Source organism: Chelonoidis abingdonii, chromosome 6 (genome assembly GCF_003597395.2).
Source record: "Chelonoidis abingdonii isolate Lonesome George chromosome 6, CheloAbing_2.0, whole genome shotgun sequence".
Classification (NCBI taxonomy): domain Eukaryota; kingdom Metazoa; phylum Chordata; order Testudines; family Testudinidae; genus Chelonoidis; species Chelonoidis abingdonii.
Window position 1 is genome coordinate 73386605 of NC_133774.1, and position 22589 is coordinate 73409193.

The 22589-nt window shown below is 41.8% G+C and overlaps 1 protein-coding gene across 3 annotated transcripts in view; it reads right to left on the bottom strand.

Moving 5' to 3' along the window:
- Nucleotides 1-22589, bottom strand: part of MCC (MCC regulator of Wnt signaling pathway) — a 381812-nt gene that overhangs the window by 258531 nt on the left and 100692 nt on the right. For 2 of the 3 annotated variants that reach the window (XM_075067156.1, XM_075067154.1), the window contains exons 3-4: nucleotides 16467-16678; nucleotides 12987-13037 (exon numbers count right to left, since the gene is read on the bottom strand). In XM_075067156.1, coding sequence (XP_074923257.1) covers nucleotides 12987-13037; nucleotides 16467-16678 — 263 coding nt within the window. The remainder of the gene's footprint in view (nucleotides 1-12986; nucleotides 13038-16466; nucleotides 16679-22589) is intronic. The other variant, XM_075067155.1, reaches the window with a different exon arrangement.

The following is a 22589-nucleotide window of genomic DNA, read 5'->3' on the forward strand; positions in this document are numbered from 1 at the left end:
TGTGTATCCTGGAGTTTATTTTTCAAACGCTTTGGCATTTCCTGTTCTTTAACGGAGCTCTGATAAAACAGATTTGTCTCACCATACAGCGATCAGATCTAGTATCTCCCGTAAGGTTCAATGCAGGAGCTACTTTTGCATTTGAACTGCATCGCCACCCGTGCTCATCAGAGCTGGACACGTGAAAGCAGGAAAATGTCATTCTAAAGGTCTCGGGGCTTTTCCTGTTTACCGGCACTCCGCATCCGAGTTCGGATTGCGGACCAGAGCCGTCAGTGGTGCACTGTGGGATACCTCTAGGAGGCCAATAATGTCGATTTCCGTCCACACGAACCCTAATCCGAGTTATCACTATCGAATTTAGCGCTACTCCTCTCGTCTGGGAGGAGTTCCGAAATCGATTTAAGGAGCCGTTTAACTCGATATTAATGACGACGTTGTGTGACCGGGTACAGCGTTAAATCGGTATATCGGACATTAAACCGATTTAAAGTCGCAGTGTAGACCTGGCCTGACAGTTTCATTCTACATTCATCCATTTCACGGCCTATTCTGCTACACCAATGATGCCATCTTTGATATCATGTTTATCCACTTCTCCTACAACCTTGTCTGCACTTATTTTTATGATACTACTTAAGCATGGGATGCCTTTCTTGAGCTTGACTGCAAAGATACTAATCTTCTCTTTTTAAGACCCCTTCCCCCGAACCATTTCTTCTACAAAGCCTACAAGAATCTTGCTGAATAAATCTACTGCTTATTCATTTGTTTCAGTTCTCTCATCCAAAAAAAACCCTTTTAAAAATACTTTGTTTTGTTCTATCTTGCTGTATAGTAGCCTCACAGAGTAACTGCTTAATATAAGTGCTGCTCCTCTACCCCTCCCTACTATCTGGTTTCCCCCTTCTATTGAGTTGCGTCCAAGATAAGTTTCTAGGTTCCTGGGGCAAAGACCTTTTACCTGTATTAGAAAGCACTTAAGACACATATGGGTGCTGTTAAAACACACATATTTTTCTCTCTCTCTCTTTCAATCACACACACACACACACACACACACACACACACACACACTTCATGTGAAAATCAGATTCAACTAATAAAAAGCACTTAACATCTCTTTAGAAATGCATGTAGCAGAGAGATTCAATGTCCTTTAGCCCCCACTCACTTCCCTAAGATTATAGCTTCAAGTAGGCAGAGTAAAGTAATAGAAAATGGAAAGGATAGGAAATTGGAGCTGGGCTTTTAGCCTAAGGGCACAGCCCTCACTCTGGCACATCGGTAGGGTTCTTATTACATTATGACCTCTACATAGAACAGAAATTGCCCTTTCTGAAATTCAAATAGTTTGTTTCGCTTGCTTCCTACAAAGATGAAAAGTGGCATTTACCAATACATTGCAATATGGTTATCATCTTAATCAGTCTCCCTGCTGTGGAAATCGTAATGTGAATTTGTACTTTGAAATGAAGCAAACAAACTGAAGTGTTCCTCCACAAAATGGAGAAAAAAAGAAAGGTGTGCAGAACCACTCATCTCCCCAGAGAACATTTATTCTGCCCTAACACGAAAACTATTCTTAAAATCAGCAGTGTTGCCAACCAGTCACTCATTAACAACTACACAATCAAAAATAAGTATGGGGCTGGCACAGGGCCTAGTGGAAGCATTCTGCAATCCTTGGAGTTGATTCCTCAGGGCTGATGGCATGAGGAGCAGAAGTCTTAGCCCCTGGACAGCAGAAGCCCTCTGGCCAATTTAGCTGTGGCACGGATGTGCTCCTATAGAAGCCTTGTTCAGTGCTCCTGGACCAGGAGGATGATGTTAGGCACAAAACTGGGGTCTTGAAGGAGCAGCAAGGGTGGCTGTTCCATTACGATGGAGCTACTGAAAAAATTGAAAAAGCATTCTAAGAGTTTAGCTTCCCATGAGAACATCAAGCTTTTCATTTTATTCCTGGAATACCCATACCCAGGGCAGCCACAGCATGCAGCTTTATTAATTTATTTAAGTGCATTAGGGTTTACCTAGGCTAAACATTAGCAACTGCAAATGTGTTGGGGCAAGCAGTTTGTCCTCTGAGATCAAATAGAAGACTCTGTCTTTGTAAACAGGGGCTGCTTCAAATATCTAGGGGGCAGTTACTCCTGGTGGAATTCTGTGCCACTGCGCATGCACAGAATTAAATGTCCCCCACAGATTTCTTTGCTTCTCCACAGAAGAATGCCTTTGCTTCTCTGTCAGTCAAACTGCAAGAGCAGTCACATACACCTCCCCGGCAGCGTGGACATGTTGTTTTGGGCACCTGGAGCAGCTGACTGAAAGGTAAATCATTGTGGTGGGGGAGGGAGATGGTGGGGACACCCTGGACAGTGGCTCCTACACCAGGCTCATTTGCTAGTCCCGCCTAAGCTGGGGAGAACGGGACTTCCTCTTCCTCTGCAAGGCTGGGGCCAGAAACCTCCCCCAGCTGCAGGAAGCTCCACACTTTCCCTCACCCCCCATTTCCTTCTCCCTCGTCCACCCAACCCCCACGCATCCACACACACCCCTGCTCAGACCCCCCCCACCAAACCTCATCCCCCTGCACAGAGAATCTCCTCACCAAGCCCCCCGCAGCCAAACCCCCATCCCACCAAGTCTCACCACTGCACCTGTATCCGCCGAGCCTAACCCCTCCACACCCACACCCCCTGCATCTGGACCCATGCTGAGCCCCTCCCACCTATGTCCAGACCTCCACTCCTGTACACAGACCATCCACACTGAGCCTCCCCACTCGAACCCCCACCTTGATGAATCCTACCCTTCCTGGACCCAGACCCTCCTGAAGAGCCCCCCAGCACCTGGACCCCCTTACCAAGCCCCATTCCCCCACACTCAGACCCCCCCTTCTGAGCTTCAACCGCCTTCACCTGAAACCCATGCAGAGACCTATTGCCCCTGCACCCAGAAACCACCCAACCAGCCTCTTCACATCCTCATCCTCCTCGCACTGGACCCCCCATTGAGCTGTTCACATTCAGATTGCCCCACCCAGAACCCTCTCACCCCACAGATGGATCCCGCCATACTTGGATCCTTGCCAGGCTTAGCCTGCCTGCCCATACCTGGTGCACCTGAGGGGCAGGACTCCAGGTGTTTCTGAGGCAGGCCCAGCCCTTTCCTTCTGCTGTGTCAGGGTCGGGTGCAGCCTCACCACCGAGTCCTTGTCCCGGGGGCAAAAGAGGAGACAGCAGGGTGATTTCCTGTCTCCATGCAGCAGTGGCCTGTGCTCCCCACTGCCATGCAGGAGCCTCCACATTTATTTATTGACAAATAAAATGTGCAGAATTTTGCAGAATTTTAAAATATTGTGTGCGAAAAAATTAAATTTTTGGTGCAGAATTCCCTCAGGAGTAGAAAATATCAAACTGTGCTCATGGAAGCCCCTGCTACTACAGCTGTTCTGTAATCTTTTTTTGGCACGCTGGAAACCAACAGTTTAACACTGCTACAAGGTCCTTGTCCTGGGCCTCAGGCTCAGCTTACCACCACCGTATTATGCACAACATCAATACAAAATTCTATTTAACTGTCTGGGTTGGCTTAGTCTATGAAACCAATTGCCCTTGATTTTAGTCGACTGGGGGAAAAAATGGGTTTGTGTGTGTAAAAAATAGATCTGAAAGTCTGGATATGAGCCAGCACTCTCCTAACTAGGACAAAAAGATGTGTGAAACACTCTTTCTAAACAGCACAGGTCATTGGGGAGGAGGGGAGGAGGAACCCTTTTTAATTAATTCAGTTAGAAGGCTTGAAATTGTGTCCCAAAATTTCACAATCTATTTTTATTTACACACACGTTTGGGCACAGCACACATGGCTGTAGCACCTGGCCCCCTATACCATTTTCAATGTAATTGCCACCATCTGCAAAGGATGGTCAAAACCCACCATTTTGCTGCATGGAGACTACATGACTTGCCTATAAGGGAAATCATCTCATTGCCACATAAAAGATCCAATTAAAAGCCTCCAGTAAGAGCATTTATTAAAAGGCTGCCTGAAGAAATGTGCCTTGTACTGTGCTCAAAGCTTGCCACTTGGGGCTCTGATCTACCACAGAGAGAGAGTATGCTGGGGTGACCTTTTAATTATAACACAAATACAGTATCAAAAATTGTAAAAAGGGACTTTGATGTAGTAATCTACTATTGAAGCAAAAATGGCATCAATCTGCTAGAGAAGCAAGCTTTCATAAGAGTTTAATATCTGCCTCTTGCTCATCTATATTTCTGTCATGATCCAGTAAGTTCAAAAGACAGAAACACTACATTTCACATAACACAGATGAGTCCTGGCACATCTAATCTACCATCTCCACTTTTAATTTATATGAGAAAAATGAATGACTGAGCAGTGCTAGAGGGATATAAAAGCCAGGGTCATATAAACACAATGCATAATCCTATTACACCTGATGCCCAGCTCTGAACAAATAAACTCCATTACATATGCTGGCTTGGAATCAAAGACTGCAAAACCAAACGGCTTCCCCCATCCCCAAACAAACATGCAAAGGTCTGTCAAACAAAACAACTTTCAGCCGCTTTCAGGCAAGCCAAGCTTGCTAAATCTATATTCCTACAATCAATTTCCATTTCAATAGAATCATTTTCTAATTTAAGCCTGATAGAATGGAAATGATGGAAGTGAAAGAGCAAATGAGGTATTTTATAGAAGCAGGCTTCATTGTCCAGACTGCTAGGTTCTTCTTCAGCAGTAAGTTGCCCTATTTAGATGGGTTTCACTGGCAAGAATCTTTACGCTGCATTTTTTGAAAACTAGCCTGTAACAGCATAAGATGGACATTGGGATTGTATGCATATGAGACAGAAGACGACAGACTAGCGGGCGGAAAACTGGTGGCAGAGGGATCTGTAAATACTAGAGCACATGCCATTCCAAGACTAGGACCAGAATCCTGTATTCCTTAGTCCCAACATTCCTCAGCTGTCTACCAAATAGCCGTGAAAACCACTTGCAAAATGTGTCTCATCCCTCTAATGCCTCTAGAGGAAGGGGGATGGGCCATGTGCTGTATGCTGAGGGTATCAAGGGAAAGCCAACCCCAGCTCTCACTCACTCCTGAAGAGGCTGCCTGATCTTGGGATTCCTAGCGCACTGTCTGCTGCTGCAACAACAGTGGTGTAGGCCCAGCCTTACATTGTTTGTTTAATAATAATAATACCAAGTGTGATGGGCCTAAAGGGACTAAAAGCTAATAGATACAATCAGCCTTGCCCTGCTACACCTGTCATGGCTGGTAGGGGAGGCAAAAGAAGAAAAGGACAGCTCACAGGTGGCTGACTTGGAGAGAGAGTAGACTTCTTGAGCTAGTCCTATGAAGGAAGGCAGCTGTGGCCAGAGCTTAATTAGAAACTATCTTGAAGCTGTCTGGCAGGAAGGATCAGCTAAGGCTGGAGCCTAACTAGAGACTCCTATAGGTCAGAGCCTCCTTGTGGCAGGCAGACTTGGTGCAAACCTTTTAGTTCCTCAACTAGTCTGGATCCCCTCTGTGTTGGGTCCTGAAAAAGAGTCACTGAGAGAAGAGACTGTGAGGAAGGCCTAGTTGTAGACCATGTTAGAAGCAGCCCAGGCATATGGGAGAGGCTCTGAATGAACAAATCTCATCTTTTTCATACAGGGTCTCTGGGCTGGAACCCAGAGGAGAGGCTGGGCCTGGCTTCCCCTACCAGCCCACAGAGGGTGGCGATATGAAGACACCAGAGCCAAGGGCTAGCAGGCCCAAAAGCCTTAAATTGGGCTGAACTTCCAGCATGATGCTGTCAGGCCAGTGGCATGTTGGACTGGGGGTTTCCCTGGAAGGGACAAGACTAAAAGTGACCTGGATGGAGGGTTAAGTCTTAGGAAGAGGCAGACCACTGCAGGGCCAGAGCAGGGCACACCAAAGGTCAAGGAGAGCCACTATGCCATGCCCAACCAGCAGGAGGTGACTAGTGGATGAATCACATGCGTACAGTAGCTATTTTATAATGCTCTTAGAGCACTTTACAAAGATCAGTATCACTGTCCCTGTGTTACAAACAAATATTTACATTACAGTGTTCATGTTCAGTTATTATTTCGGAATGCTACCGAAATTTCGCTGACAGTGCAACTCAGCACAGAAACCACAGTTTTCAAAATCTCTCACCAAAAACCCGAACAGAATTTCATTAGAGAAAGAAAAGACAATTTGCTGGCCCTGGTCTTACACCTGCTGCATAGAACTGAGTTGTTATGTATTCTCTAAAAAAGGCTGCAAGAATCATTTACAATGCCAAGCGTTAGCAACTCCTGTAGTTAGATTGTCTACCAGCTCCTTCTGTAATACCCAGAGATTTTACAACTGGTTATCTGCTGGGCTTCTCCCCTTTGATAGGTGTACAGAAGCCACAAGATTTGCTCCCACATTTTTGTGCTCACAAACCTGGCAAGCACAATTTTTTCCACCTTCAAATAAATAAAGGAATCTTGGCTTTTAGAACATTTAATCCATTAGACAAAACACACACACACAAAATATATGAGGTCAAATTTTTTTTTTAAAAGGTGCTCCAAGCCTTGTACCCCAATTTGTGTACAAATGCTGTCTGGATGCTCAGATCATACACACAGACCTGCACAGACAAAATTAGAAGTCATGTTTGAAAGCCTGGCCCACCATACATACGGTTTACTATCTGCAGCTATAAACAACAGGGCAGAGAATCCTATGTGCCACTTAAAGAAAAATAAATTCAGAACAAGAATCAAGAAGCAATTTTTCCACACTGATGAAGAGTCCATGAGGCAAGATTTCTGAGACAAAAGCAAAAGTGTTATCCAAGAAACAAGTTAGACGCCATCCTGGGTAAAAATAGGAGTACTAAAAAGTGAGAATCTTGATGGACCAATATTTCTATTCCTATACAAATGATTTATTTAGTCATTAATAAAATACAACACTATTCTAAGGATGAGGAGAAGTATCGCTTAACATACTATGGACAAAATTCCACATTGGAAAACATGGTTTCCACAATGGTGTATTATAAAGATGTTCAAAACTAAAATACTTTGTCTGTAGCTAAAATACAGGAATGAAAGCATTATAGTCATAAAAACATGAAAACTGAAGTAAAGATTTCAGAGGTGGCATAATATGCAAGTAGTCTATTTCACTATTACTGCAGGTAGCTTTTTGGTGTTAAACCAGCCACACACTTACCCATAACATTAAAAATTCTTCCCTCAGACTCTCTTAATACTTTTTCTCTCGTGTTCAGGGAAAAAATGAATTAAGCATATTCCAAGTTATACATAAAGCAAACAGTTGCTTTAATTTACTATTGTTAACCACCAAAAAATAAAAAAGAAACAATGCGTCAAATGTATAGCTTCTATAAGAGAGTAAGAGTTCACTGAAGTCAATGGCATTGGCATCTGCTCACAGCAGCCCTGAATTTGGCTGTGTGTGTTATTCACAAGTAAAGCCACATGCTACAGGACTAACAGTCTTTAGTCACTACAAAACACATTTTCTCCAGATAATTACATTTCCCTCTTGGACAACAGGCTAGAGTGTTCTGTATTTTTAGGAGTCAATTTGTAAAGCTACTTACATCAAATATATAGATATATATTAGTTTCCAGAGACATTCTTCTGTAATTTTATAGGGGACAAATCAGCATTATCTTCCTTACTTAAATGTTTGAATACTACAGTGATGGGTGATGATACAGTAACCATCCAAAGTGCTCTTTTGGGGGCCCAGTTTCAAGGACAGACTATGGCGTTCAATTGTTCATTGATTAGATATGGAGAGGTAGGAAAGACTATTATAATAAATTATACAAGCATGCCCCCTACCAGTCATTTGGAGAACTACTTCAGGCATATGCTGGGTGCCTTACAATGATAGGGAAAAGGGAGATGGGAAGTAGGCAGAGAAACGGTACATTTTTGAGTATGGTAGGCTCTCATGGGGCAAAGGGAAAAACAGATGGATCAGATCCAGCACTTTACTTCCAATATAGCATTATGATGTGTGAGTAAAAACCCAAGACTGAGAAGGCCTGCAGTGCACTGTTTTAAAGTAATAAAGAAGTTCTGCAATATTAAGCTCTTGCAGATTTTATACTATAGCCCCATTTGCTATATTAAAAGCAATACTCACTGTAAGTGTTGACCATTCATTACTTAATTTATATATATATGCCATAGTAGGCAAATGGTTACCCATTATTCAGTGTAAAGAGCCCATTAATGCTGTTTTGGGCAGCCATCCAGAATCCACTGCATTGCAGTCTAAAATAAATTAAATCCTCAGTGATAATCTTGAATTTGTTATTAAGTAGACAATCTATGTATATAAGTGGAACACACAACAATGAGCAATTACAATCTGGATTTGATTGATTAAGGGGCACGTTTTCAGGTGGGAAAGGAAAAATCCACTTACACTACGAGTTTAGGTCAAATTTAGCAGCATTAGATCGATTTAACCCTGCACCCGTCCACACAACAAAGCCATTTTTGTCGACTTTAAGGGCTCTTAAAATTAATTTTGGTACTCCTCCCCAACGAGAGGATTAGCGCTGAAATTGACCTTGCTGAGTCAAATTTGGGGTAGCATGGACACAATTCGATGGTATTGGCCTCCGTGAGCTATCCCAGAGTGCTCCATTGTGACCGCTCTGGACAGCGCTCTCAACTCTGATGCACTGGCCAGGTAGACAGGAAAAGCCCCATGAACTTTTGAACTTCATTTCCTGTTTGGCCAGCATGGCGAGCTGATCAGCACAGGTGCCCATTCAGAGCTCATCAGCACAGGTGAGCACAGAGTCCCAGAATCACAAAAGAGCTCCAGTATGGACCGAATGGGAGGTACTGGATCTGATCGCTGTATGGGGTGATGAATCTGTGCTATCCGAACTCCATTCCAAAAGATGAAATGCCAAAATATTTGAAAAAAATCTCCAAGGGTACAAAGGACAGAGGTTATAACAGGGACCCGCAGCAGTGCCGCGTGAAACTTAAGGAGCTCAGGCAAGCCTACCAAAGAATCAGAGAGGCAAATGGCCGCTCCAGGTCAGAGCCCCTGACATGCCACTTCTATGATGAGCTGCATGCCATTCTAGGGCGTGCCCCTACAACTACCCCACCCCTGTTCTTCCCTCCTCCTTCACTCTTCCCGGGCTACCTTAGCAGTTATCCGCCCCATTTATGTGATGAATTAATAAATAATACATGAATTTGAAACAACAACGACTTTATTGCCTCTGCAAGTGGAGATCAAAGGGGAGAGGGGAGGGCAGTTGGCTTACAGGGAAGTAGAGTGAACCAAGAGGGCGGGTTTTTGTCAAGGAGAAACAAACAGGAGAAACAGTCATGAAACTGGTTTTCAAAGCTTCTCTGATGCACAGCGCACCTTGTTGCGCTCTTCTAACTGCCTCAGTTTCGCTGAGGTCTAACCAAATCAGTAAACTGCGCCAGCGAGCTTTTAAACATCCAAAGGCACATTCTACCACCATTATGCACTTGTTCAGCTTACAGCTGAACTGCTCCTTACTACTGTCCAGCTTCATGAGCAAGGGGTAGGCGCAACCGTGCGGTGCTGCCGACTGGAAGAGCAGTCTGAGGCAGAAGCCTCCAGCTGGCAAGATATTCCCGACAGGACTGAATCTCCATTAGACGAAACTTAAAGAAGAGAATGACCTGGAGTCATTCCTATTTTTGTCCAGGCGCCCCCGACTGACCTAACCGAGGTCAGCCAGGAGCACCCACGGGACGATGATGATAGTTAGCAGTCGTATTGTACCATCTGCCGTCCGCAAGGCAAGGCAAGGAGGTGCTGCTGTGTAGCACTGCAGTACCGCGTCTGCCAGCAGCACCCAGGAGACAGAGTGACAGTGAGCTGAGTGGGCCCCATGCTTGGCATGGTATGTCATCTGCCTGGGTAACCCAGGAAAAAAGGCGAGAAATTATTTTTGGCCGTTGCTTTCATGGGGGGGGGGGGCCTGACGACATGTACCCAGAACCACCCGCGACAATGTTTTTGCCCCATCAGGCATTGGGAGCTCAACGCAAAATTGCAATGGGCGGTGGAGACTGCGGGAATTGTGGGGTAGCGACCACAGTGCAACACTCCGAAAGTCGACGCTAGCCTCGTACTGTGGATGCACATCACCAACTTAGTGGGGGGACACACAATCGACTGTATCAAATTGATTTCTAGAAAATCAACTTCTATTAAATCGACCTAATTTCGTAGTGTAGACATACCCTAAGTTATCTAGCAACCAGCATTTCTGTCACTAGTATAAGCTATTTCAACTAAAATAATTAAATTTCTTCCCATTCTGAAATCAGGTGTTCTGTCCTTGCAGTTCTATGCACTTAAGGGAGAATAAATTAGGAAAGTGAAGCTCTGTTGTGTGGGTCTAAGAGGAGAATATCACACAAAGTGCATCTTTTAGAAAGGTGTGTGCTATAATACTTCCTAAGAAGTTACTATTTTACCAGTCAAAAAGCAAACCAAGTTCTTATCTGTTGGCTTCTATAGACTGAACTGTAAAACCCAACTTTTCTCTGTAGCGTTCAGGGATTGCCTTGGCTGGGAGACCTCCAAAGAATGCTGTATAAAGTGATGCTGGTTATTAAATAGATAGTACACTCCTCTCTGAGGTAGTAAAGAACTAATACCCCTGTATGGAGTCAGGCAATACTGTATGTTGCAGTTGTCTTTGAGATCAGATGTAAACACAGGGTCCTGATTGCAAGTGGTCATGAAATATTCCAGTGTGCTTTTTGCAATGACCAGTATGAAGCTCTGGTGCCCATGTTAACCTCTAACTCAAGTAACTGCATCCTAGCTACCTAAATTTCTCCATCAGATGTTTAATAGAAAAATAAATTTTTAATTTCCTCTCCTCATCTGTTATTAGTATTCTTGCTAAACAGTTGCAATTTCACCACAGACATGGATATATTTTAGCGGCAGCTGGAATGCACCTAAGTTTAAAGCTTTTGTGTCAGTTTGTAATACATCTGAAGAGCCTTTGGAAGGGAAAACGCTATGTAAAATAGATCATGACTTTAGGTAGTGTCCATTTACCTGTGAGGGTAAAAGAGTCACTGGTCATCACCAGCTTAGAAAGCGGACAGTTTAAAAAAATATTTATAGGCCAAATTTTCAAAATGTAGAGAGTGTGTGTGTGTGTATATGTGCTTTTTGAACACTGACATTTGTGTGCATATGATAGAATACAGAAATAGGGTATTATCCAAATGAGTTTTGTTTGTGTAAATTCTATCATTCTTCTCATAAATGTGCTCTACAGTCTTATCCATTATGCATAAGATGAGAGAAGTGAAAAAAGTGAGCACATAGGTGTTTGTGGCCAAAAAGTGCATATATGTGCATACCAAGACGCTAGCTTTGAAAATACGGCCCTATATAGAAACACATGAAATTTACTTAAAATAATGCATCATTTAGTCTTATTCCATAGTATTCACTTGTGGAGGGAAATATGTTAAAGAGGATCACATCGATCCAAATCCCATTGCTTCATCTCAAGCTCTAGAATTCCAGTGAAAAGGCTGCATATCACATCTGTTGCCATGTGTGGTTTGCAGAGGAAGAGGCAAGGACACTCCTCCTAGCACCTCTGTTAGTTGTACTAGGAAAGAGAAACTGAAGGAGAACCAAGACTGTCTGGATCCCCATAAATAGCTTCCTGAAGAGGGAGCACAGGAAGCAGCACATAAATCAATTAGCTTTTTCACTAGTCAAGTATGAATACACACACTTGTAACTGTGGTCTGACTCTGATGCTTAAAATGCAATGAAATATATACACCAAATTCCTGACAAAGCTGGAATCGTTTGCTATCTGCAAAGAGGAAATGTATATTCTTTACACCCAAGTATAGTTAAAAAAAACTTGCCAATTATTAGATTTAGGACATATATAATGGCATCTGTATACAACATTTATAGCAGTATTTAACCCATTGGCACTAGCTTGTACATCAACACTAAAGGGTGACGGTGTCAACCAAAAGATCAATATGTTAGACATAAATTTTAGCAACCAGGTGAAGAGGGTCAAGGAAAAAATGTGCTTTCAATATTAGACCTAGTGATGGAACAGGGGAAAATGGCACAAGATTTGTCCCTATAAAATTACAGAAGAGTGTCTCTTGAAACAAAGAGCTAAACATGAAGGTGTTAATAAACCAAGGCAAAACAGATAGATAAAGACACATATTCTGGGGTGAGTAGTCAGTAATTGTTGTTGGATATAAGACTGTGAAGATATTTATTAATCAAATCATTCCCTGTGAGTGACCAGAATAATCTGCCTCTAACTAAAGGATCGTCCTCATCTTATATACAGACAATTTCCACTTAGAAAAAATGATGCATTCTTTAAAGAAATTAAAACTCTATATCTCTAACAATAGGTTCAAGTTGTTTGCTGAGATACTTGTACACACTGGGATAAATCAATTCACACTGTACCCAGGGACAAAAGTAAGAGAGATAAATAAGAGACAGGGTGCTCCACAAGCATATCTCCACAAAGCTCTGCAAAGTTGTATGTTCACATGGTTTTTAAAATGTATATGGATTTTTCTCCTTTGTAGAAAGAGTTAAAATTTGGGCAGAGGACTGCTGCCCGTTTAGCTTTTACATCACTGAAATCTTTGTTTCAATGTTGTGAAGGACATGGGGTTGCTCTGCATTAATTTAGGAATGCTACGTATGCCATATGAATGTCCTATAGCCAGAAGGGACATTTTCTGTCAGGAATTTATTCAAAAGGCGCTGTTAGGAAAAATAAACAGGATATAAAATAATGACTAGAGAGAAGACTTCTATCTGGGAAAACACTTCAAGGTCTTTAAGAGAACAATGACTGGCTATTAAGTTGGAAGAGCCTACCTGTCTTGGCTCCAGCAAAATTACAAGACTTGTCTTGCCAAGGCTGGGAACCTAAGATTAAAAAAACACTAAACAGTTAAAAAGTCACTGAGAGGAGAGGAGGGGAGGGGCAATAGTGAGGCAATATACAGGGGAACACAGGCTGACATAGAGAGCCTCTTCAGAAGCAGTCTCAACTTAGAAGCTGAGCCTACCTGGCTAACATCAGGGGGTTTCTAGGTAGATATGCCTGCATACAGATTGATTCTTTCAAAAGTCCTTGTTCTCTTTGATGTATGCAGTGTTCTCACTGTTAAGAATAAACAATATCTTGTTTTGAAAAGGCCATACTGTCACTCTGTATATACCATAGGTCACAGTTCCCAAAGGACAGAACTGCAGGTTCTGAACCTAAGCTGGGCCTGCTTAAGTAATCGCAGTTGGCAGACAAGGGTCTGTAACCCAGGTCCTTACCTAAGAGTAGGAGAATTGTATGATTTTACACTTGAGAGAGGTGAAAACTTGAGGCTTGTCACCCATGTCGGTACATTCAGAGAGACCCAGAGACAGGACAGAAGTGAAACTAGCCCTGCACAACCGTTACAAACGCAAAGATGTAAAATAAATTTCTGGAGAGAGACTGTATGTGTGTGGGAAGTGGGAGTGCACGTAAGGAATCAATCACAAGAAGCTACTTCTGTCTCTATACAGAGTTAGGGCTTGTTTAAACAGCAAACTGGGGTGTGAATTTACAGTGCAACAGCTTGCCACACACTAATTGTCCATGTGCATCCTGCTGTTGCGCACTAAAAGTTCCTTAGCATACACTGACCTACTCCCGTTTCAAATATGGGTAGGTGAAAACATACTACAAAACTTTTAGTGTACAACAGCAGGGTCCACGAGGAACCTAAGGTGTGGTCTACACTAAAAATTCGGTCGGCATAACTACGTCGCTCAGGGATGTGAAAAATCCACAGCCATAAGCAGTGTAGTTAGTCAGAAATCTTCCGTCAACCTAGCTACCGCCTCTCAGGGAAATGGATTACCTACATTGACAGGTTAACCCCTCCTGCCACTGTAGGTAGTGTCTACACTGAAGGGCTACAGCCGCTTTAGCATTTTTAATATAGTCAAGCTCTTAGTGCCTTGCAAGTTAGTGTGAGGTAGATTTACAACCTAGCTTGTCATGCATTAAGTGTTTGTTCAGACAAGCGTTTAGACTTGTTAAGAGTCTAAACTTGTTAAGAGTTTAGACTGCACTATACCCATCACTTCAACTTTCTTGACAGTATTCAGACTAGTATAAAGGGGTGGAAATAAAAACACCACACACAAAAAGCAGCGATTCTCATCTTTCTTGATTTTAACAAAATTTAAGTAAAATTTTTCATACAACATAGTGATATCAGTGTTCAGCAGAAGCCAAAATGGAGGCACTATTGTCTTCATCTCCATATAAATGAGAGACTGTTTATTATGCTATTGTTTGAAGTGCAAGGGAAAAAACATTTAGAAGCAGAGGCATAACATGATATACATTAAACAGATCAGATGGCTTCCATACCAATAAAAATAGAGAAATTTAACATGAATGTGAACACACAAACAGGAACCAGTTGCATATTATATATACATTTTTTTATTTTTTATTTTTTTTAAGAGTACTATAGTATCTAGGGATTTTTCATTTTATTCAAGTCTTATTTCAGTTATTGGGATTTTGGGGTTGTGTGTAGTTAGTTTTCTATTTGTCAAGACAGGGCAAGAGTACTACCATTTTATATTCTGGGGCAACACGTGTTCCTTCAAATCCTCAGGCACACAGGCCTGTACTTTTCCGCTAACTGTGCTGGGGGCTTTGTTTGGGACAGTGAAGTTCCCTCCACATGCCAGAAACTGTAAAAGGGGGGAGTGACATCATCCATAGCCTCACTCCCCCCACAGCTCAACACCTGGAAACACCTCAGGAACAAAGACTTAAACTAGGGAGTTGATCCCAGACTGGAAAGGAGTTTTGTTTGAAGTGTAAAGGGAAATCTGCTAAGGAATGGGGGGGAGAGGGGGGTGCATTGTCCTCTCCACAGTAAGGGAGGGCTGGACTGGGCAAATAACTTATGCTCGTCAGGCTTCTGACTAGGGCAAGATGGTACAGCTCTGGGGTCCTAGGCCGGGGGGAGTTGGCTGGAGTTTCTCTATTGTTGGTTGATGAGTGGCTGGCAAAAGCATTCATGTAACAGAGCTGGGTATGTCCCTGCCTGTGAATATTTGTGAGAGTGCAGGACCTGAAGGGGTTTGCAGCTTGTCACATTATCACAGTGAGAGAGGGAGCTCAAGCTGGTAAGACAGAGGGCACAGCGGTACCCAAATTCCAGGCTGAACCCCAGGGAACCCATCACAGTGTTGTGTTGATTTTACCCATTGAATAAATTTCCATTTTCTTCTGAGTGCCCACCCTTCAACACCGAGTAAGCATTAACTAACAGGACCTGTTTCACCAGTACAAAGCTAGTTACTGTCACAAACAGCCATTCTACAATGGGTTCCTCAACTTTTCTCCAATGTCTTTAGTTTGGGCCTTTTTGTTCTCCAACTAAAAGCCTGAGTCCTTGCTCCCTCTTTTCAGTTTAGCAGCATCAACCTTTGACTATCAAAAATGAGCTACAAAACGGATATAAATTTATAGCACACCTAAAATTACCTAGAGTATGTCTACACTACAATTAAAAACCTGTAGCTGGCCCGTGCCAGCTGCCTTGAGTTTGCAGGGCTCGGGCTATGGGGTGTTGGTGTAGACATTCAAGCTCAGGCTGGAGCCCGGGCTCTAGGTCCCTGCGTGGGTCCCAGGGTCAGCTGACACAGGCCAGTCACTGGTGTCTAACTGCAGTGGAGACATACCCTTAAAAACCTGAATCCAATGCATAACTGAAAAAAACCACTCGCTTAACAAGCGCATCAGATTTTTACTGCAGATAATAATGTGGTATGTTTATCTGAAAATACTTTTACTATGAGGCTTGTCTATGAGAACAGTAAAACACAGTGCTACACAAAGAGTTCCAAAACAGAAATCTTAGCAAATAAAGTGGAAAATCCTGAAATGTCAGGGGAAGTGTTTTCCTGCATGACACTAACTGACTTAATAAGCAGAAAGATGTTTACTTGCACAGTCTGCCACTGTGCTACCAATTTATTTTCCATAAGTAAATGTTTTCACAAGCTGGCTATGTTTTATAATTAAATCTGTATAAGTTAAAAACTTCAGTTAAATGCCTTACGGAGTACACCAAATCCTTTCTGCTGAAAGCAAGTCCTCAATTATATGAGTAATTTCTGAATACTTCTCATTATTTGCAAAGCTGAAAATTTAATGACAGTGTGGTAAATGAAAATTATAGCAGCCTGATAGTTCCCTCATGGACCATGACTCAAAAGTTTACTATATTCAAGCTGGGGGGAAAAACCCTGAAGAGCTTTACAGTGAAGATAAAGCATACTTACAGTGTTGGCAAGCTCTAAATAGCTTCCTCCAACTGAGTTGCTAAGATTGGAGGCCTGCGTTAGCAGTTTCTGTAGAGCAGCTTGTTGACTCATACTGCTGCCTCCATACTCCAAAAGCTTCTGTAGGGTAGAATGGCTCTGCAGGTCAGGACTCTGAAGGTCTCTTGCACCAGAATCATATTCCCAGCTTTCTCTAGCACCTGATAAGGCACCTGAAATGTAGAAACAGAAAAGAGATTCAACTGTAATCCCATAGCAAATTTACAGGGGCTAATATACCCTCCGCTCCCTAAAAATATCTAGTGTTGCAGAAATCAGAGTGTTTATGGGACTCAGCATTGATTTTCAAGATACAGGAGTCAAAGATAAAAGCAGTTTTTCATACAATATTTAGAAATATTACCTACATTTGTAAATAACAGGGAAAATACTACTTGTTAGTATGATGGCAGAAATAAATCTAAGTGCACATCATCATAAAAACAGCGAGAGAGAAAGAGAGAGACAATCCAGTGATAAGTTTATCACACACCTGTGCAATTTATCATACATCTATGACAGTATTCCCTCCACTAGCCATCTCCTAGAATTTATTTTAACATTCCAACCCCCTGTGGCTTTTGAAAATCAACATAAGAATCACCATATTGGATCAGACAGATGGCCCAAGTTTCCTAGTATCCTGTCTTCAACCAGTGCCCAGCACCAGCTGCTTCAGAGGAAAGTGTATGAACCCTTGCATTGTCCTACTTCTGACTAATCTGCCATCCACACTGGGTGTCCTCCTAATCCCTTATAGTTAAAGACTAGCTTAAACCCCAAAACTTGAGGTTTAATACCTCTTCCATAATTTGTTAGCATTAATTATAACACTGGGTATTCTTATCATCTAGATAAATATCTAAACCCCTTTGAATCTTGTTACGTTTTTTGTCTCAACCACTTCCTGTGGCGTCAAGTTCCATGGTTTAATTATGTGTTTGAAAAAGTATTTCCTTCTACTGGTTTTGAATTCTCCACCTTTTAATTTAATTGAATGCCCTCTTCTAACTGTGTGACAAGAAGGACCAAACAGAAATTCCTGATCTATCTTCTGTAATATAGGCAGAATTGGTTGCAACACATATAGTTAAAGTTGCCTAACAACTTCCATTATAAAACCCTGCTTTTGGTGGCTTATAACTTTGCAAGAAGGTGGGAATGGGCAACAGAGGATGGATTACTTGATGATTACCTGTTCTGTTCATTCCCTCTGAATCACCTGGCATTGGCCAATGTCGGAAGACAGGATACTGGGCTAGATAGGCTTTTGGTCTGACCCAATATGGCCATTCTTATGTTCTTAAACTGTTTGAGCTTAATCTTTTTCGCAATGGGTATCTGCCTCAGACTGAATATTTTTTGTAAATTACAGATGAAACAGTTTAGCCATTTCTGATGATTACAGAAAAACATATTGTTTTGCCAATGTTAAAAAAATTTAAACAGTTAAACAATAGTTAAGAATAAAATTGTCAGACACACAGAAAAACAAAGTGTTGAGCAATAGTCAACATGGTTTCTGTAAAGGGAAATAGTGTCTTACTAATCTATTAGAGTTCTTTGAAGGGGTCAACAAACATGTGGACAAGAGCCTCTGTTCATTCCAGAGGTGGAGATGATGGCAGGTGATCGATCATGCCTGTGACTTCCTGCACCTGGCATTGGCCCACCAGTAGACAGATACTGGGCTTAGATGGGACCTTGATCTGACTGTATGGCCGTTCTTATGTTTCATTTAGAAGCTCTATAGCTCCATGCACTGAGCAAGCAACTTGAAATTTATTACCATGGTGTCCCTGCTCAAACTTGGCAAGTTATAAACTTTGTAAATCTCACTTCGCACAATCCAGTAGAGATTTGTTAGGAGTTTGCAGCTAAATTCCCAAAATTCCATACCACATACACTGCAAGTACATCTGCACTGAGCACTGCTCCATGCAAACAGCTCCCAGCCTTGATAACCAAACTTCAAATATTCTATTTCCACAGAGTGATGACCATGCTCCAGCCCAGGACTTTCAGGGACTTAACAGGTATTTTCCTCTTACTTGGGCACTGTTGCACCAGAAGAGAGCGAGAGACAGTGTCTCTTGTGCTCTCGTTGCTCCCCTGGTACTTATCGCGTCCTCAGTTTGAATACATACAGCAATAAGGGGTCTGGGACCACATATGAATGACAAAGATAAAAAACTACCAGTGATAAACTGCCCATTCAGTGAGCACCATCCTTCCTGTGCCCACTGAATGTGGCAGGGAGTTGTGGGGAAATGGTAGAGCAGAATCTCAGCCATTAGTCAATGAAGCCATTGACAATCTACACCAGCTGAGGATCTGCACCAGAATGGATCAGATAATTAAGCCGCACAAGGGAATTAAATCAAGTATGCACAAGCAACCTCATTGTTTGCATTTCCTAGCTTCCCTCAGTGCCTGATTTTGCCAACTTTAATTAATGCTACTTTTAACCATTTCTAATGTAATCTAATATTACTTTCATAGTGTCCCCATGTATTCATCTTCTTTCCAAGGTAAACAGCTGCTAATCTTTTCAAGCTCTCTTGAATCATTTCTCTAATCATGAACTCTCTTCTAGTTCTGTATGTCCTTTCCAAAATGGAGTTGACCAGTACTGTTGCGAGCATTTCTATATGTTGGCTGCTCTGTCTGATGTAGTAATGCATTTATAATGATTGCTGTATTATTTTCCAATCATTCCATGTGTATTCCAGTTTTGTTTTGAGGTAAACACTGCCAAATTAAGTGTAAAAAATTAATAGAAAGCCAAAAAAGGAGTTTGAAGAACAGCTAGCCAAAAACTCAAAAGGTTAATTAACAAAATGTTTAAGTTACCATCAGAAGCAGGAAGCCTGCTAAACAACCAGTGGGCCCCTGGATTGATCGAGATACAAAAGGAGCACTTAAAGACAATAAGGTTCATGCAGAGAACTACATTGACTTTGCTTCAGTCTTCATGGCTTGAGGATATAGGCAGATTCCCAACCTAGCCCGCTTTTGTAGGTGACAATCTGACGAATTGTCACAGACTGAGGTGTCATTAGAAGATGGTTTTGGAATTAATTCGACAAGAGTTCTGGAAAATCAAATGTGAAATGCAGAACTACTTAACTATGGGTTTGTAAGACCTTCTTTTAAATTGGCTTCTGTACCCAATGACAGGAAGATAGCTATAAACGCCAATATTTTAAAATGGGCTCTAGAGGTGATTCCCAGGCAATTTACAGACCAGGTAAGGTCTAACGTCGTACCCGGCATTAGTTAAACAATCATATAAGAATAATGTTCAGAGCACCGACAAAAACAAGTGTTGAGGCAAATAGTCACATTGGTTTTCTGTTAAAGGGCAAGTCTGTGTGTCTTACTAAATCTATTATTGAGTTCTTGACGGTCAACAAACATGTGGAGGCAAGGATCGTGATATAGGTAGTCAGATTCAGGAGCCTTTTGACAAGGTCCCCTCAACAAAAGGCTCTTACGTAATATGGATAGTTGTTCATGGAGAAAAGGGAAGGTCCTTTCATGGATTGAGATAGCTGGTTAAGAAGACGGGAAACAAGGGTAGGAATTAATGGTAAATTTTCAGATGAAGAGGATACTTAGTGGTGTTTCCCCAAGTGGTCAGTCTAGGACCAATCCTATTCAAACTTGATTCATAAACTGATCTTAAAGAAAGGGTAAAAAAGTGAGGTGCAAAGTTTGCAGATGAAACTAAACGAAGTCAGATTCAAGACCAAAGAGACTGTGAAGAACTTCAAAAAGATCTCACAAAACTAAGTGATTGGGCACAACAATGGCAAATGAAATTTATCCCGATTAAATTTAATAAATGACATGTAAACGTAACCAACTAGTTGGGTTATTTCCCAGTCCATATTGGGAGCTAATATTAGCACACAAATCCTGGAAAAAAGAATCTTGGCGTTTCGAATTGGGAAGTTTCTTTTCTTTTTTGGGGGAAAAGGACACATCCCCCCCACGGGGCCCAAAAGTGTTTTGCCAGCAGTGGTCAAAAGGCAAAACAGGATGTGGAATCTTTAAAAGGGGATAAGAGTAAATGGAAAATATCTTATGCCTTATATAATCCCTGCTGCCCACACTTGAATACTGCCGTACAGATTGTGCGGTCCCCTCATCTCAAAATGATATACTGCATTAGAAAAGGTTCAGAGAAGGGCACTACACGATTGGGATTGGAATGGGCCCTATATGAGGAGAAATTAGAAGAGGGCTAGTACGATTTCAGGCTTGGGAAAAGAGGAGACTACGGAAGGATATGATAGTGATATATAAAATTATGAAATGTGTTGGAGATGGTGATAAGGAAAAGTATTTACTTGTTCCCATAATATAAGAACATGGGGCCACCACAGAATTTAATGGGCAGCAGTTTAAAACAAATTAAAGAAGCTCTTCTTCACACAGCGCACAGTCAACTTGTGGAAAACTCTTGCTGAGGAGGTTGTGAAGGCTAGGACTTATAACAGGGTTAAAAGAGAACTGCGATAATTCATGGAGGTTAAGCCATTAATGGCTATTAGCCAGGAGGGTAAGATGGTTCCCTACCTCTTTTTGTCAGATCGGTGGATGTGCAGGAGAGAGATCACTTTTGATCATGACTGGTTAGGGTTCACTCCCTCTAGGGACCGGGTATTTGGCCACTGTTCGGTAGACAGGATACTGGCTGGATGGGCCTATTGGTCTGGGACCCAGTACGGCTTCTTGCTGCCCATAGCTACATCTTGAGTTGAAGTCCTTCTTGAGGTTATCGGCAATGATTCCCAAGTCGTTCCCTTAAATGATCAGTAATTTGTAGAATGCTCACAGGCAGGAAATGTGTAACATTTTATAGATCTATAGTCTGATCAAGTATGAAGCAGTGAATCAGCCTGAATTGATTCAAAGTGAGTAATGATACCTAAAACCTATTAATGTGTTATAGTACACACTTCTTTATTAAAACTGAAGGTGGCTGCAGGCTGCTCCATTAATAAAAATTAAAGTAACATCCACCTGGCTCCTTACCAAGGCTGGCCAATGTAGCCCTTCAGTTAGCAAAGTGTGGGATAACTGCTTAGTAGTGAAACAGTTCGCTGGTATGATTGAAGGGTCGTGACCTCTTATTTCTTTTCAAACACAAACAAGAATAATTTTATGAATGCCAGAATAAATAACTTCGCTCAGCACAAGTTTTTATTTCAAATAAGATAGCAGATGATGTTGTATAGAACATTGCAGATTTTGGAATAATAATTTTTACCAGATTATTTTCTCTTTTTGTAGAAGCATTCCACCTACACTTAAATTCTGACTAGAATTCCATAATCGGCTAGACCCATTGTCTGTCTTGAAAAATTGTCTAAAACCCTGCATTGTTACTATAAACAATTTTGCAGTTAAAATGATGCTGATAGACTAGAGAAAATCTCCAGTGACGCAGATTTGAAAATAATTATCTGAGAGTGCGCTTTGATTGATTAATGTAGGAATAAATTGCCTAAAGTCAGAAATTCAACAGAGAGTTCACAGTCTTATTCTACAGTTCAGAGTTTATTTGCTTATGTTTAAATCAAATGTTTACGGATTAAAGCTACACTTTAAAAAGACTAAATCTCCACCCACAGGTGCTCAGACTTGCGGAGTGCTAGACAGAAACTGATTCCGCAATGGTTATCAGGCAATCTTCAGGCACTTCCAGGATTTAGTCCATACCCATTAAAGCTATTTATTGGGAAAGATCTCAATGAACTATTTTAAATAAGCCATCCAAAATAGTCACTGTTTTACATAATTAAAGACTGTGTCGCACTGAATTCTCTCATACCCTAATCCAGGATAGTTTCCATTAGCAGAAGGTACCAGTTTGCCCAAGTTCAGTCTCTCCTGGAAATACTGAAGACTGGCGTTAGCATCAGTTATTTCCAGAAGCAAATGGATCTTCTGTAAGCTCTTCCAAGTCTGATTGCTTTGCAAAAAGGCCTCAGATGCTGCCACCAGTAAGGAACAAGCCTCAGTGGTGCCTGATGGGCCTATTTTATAAAATGAGACCTTACCAATGCTATGCAG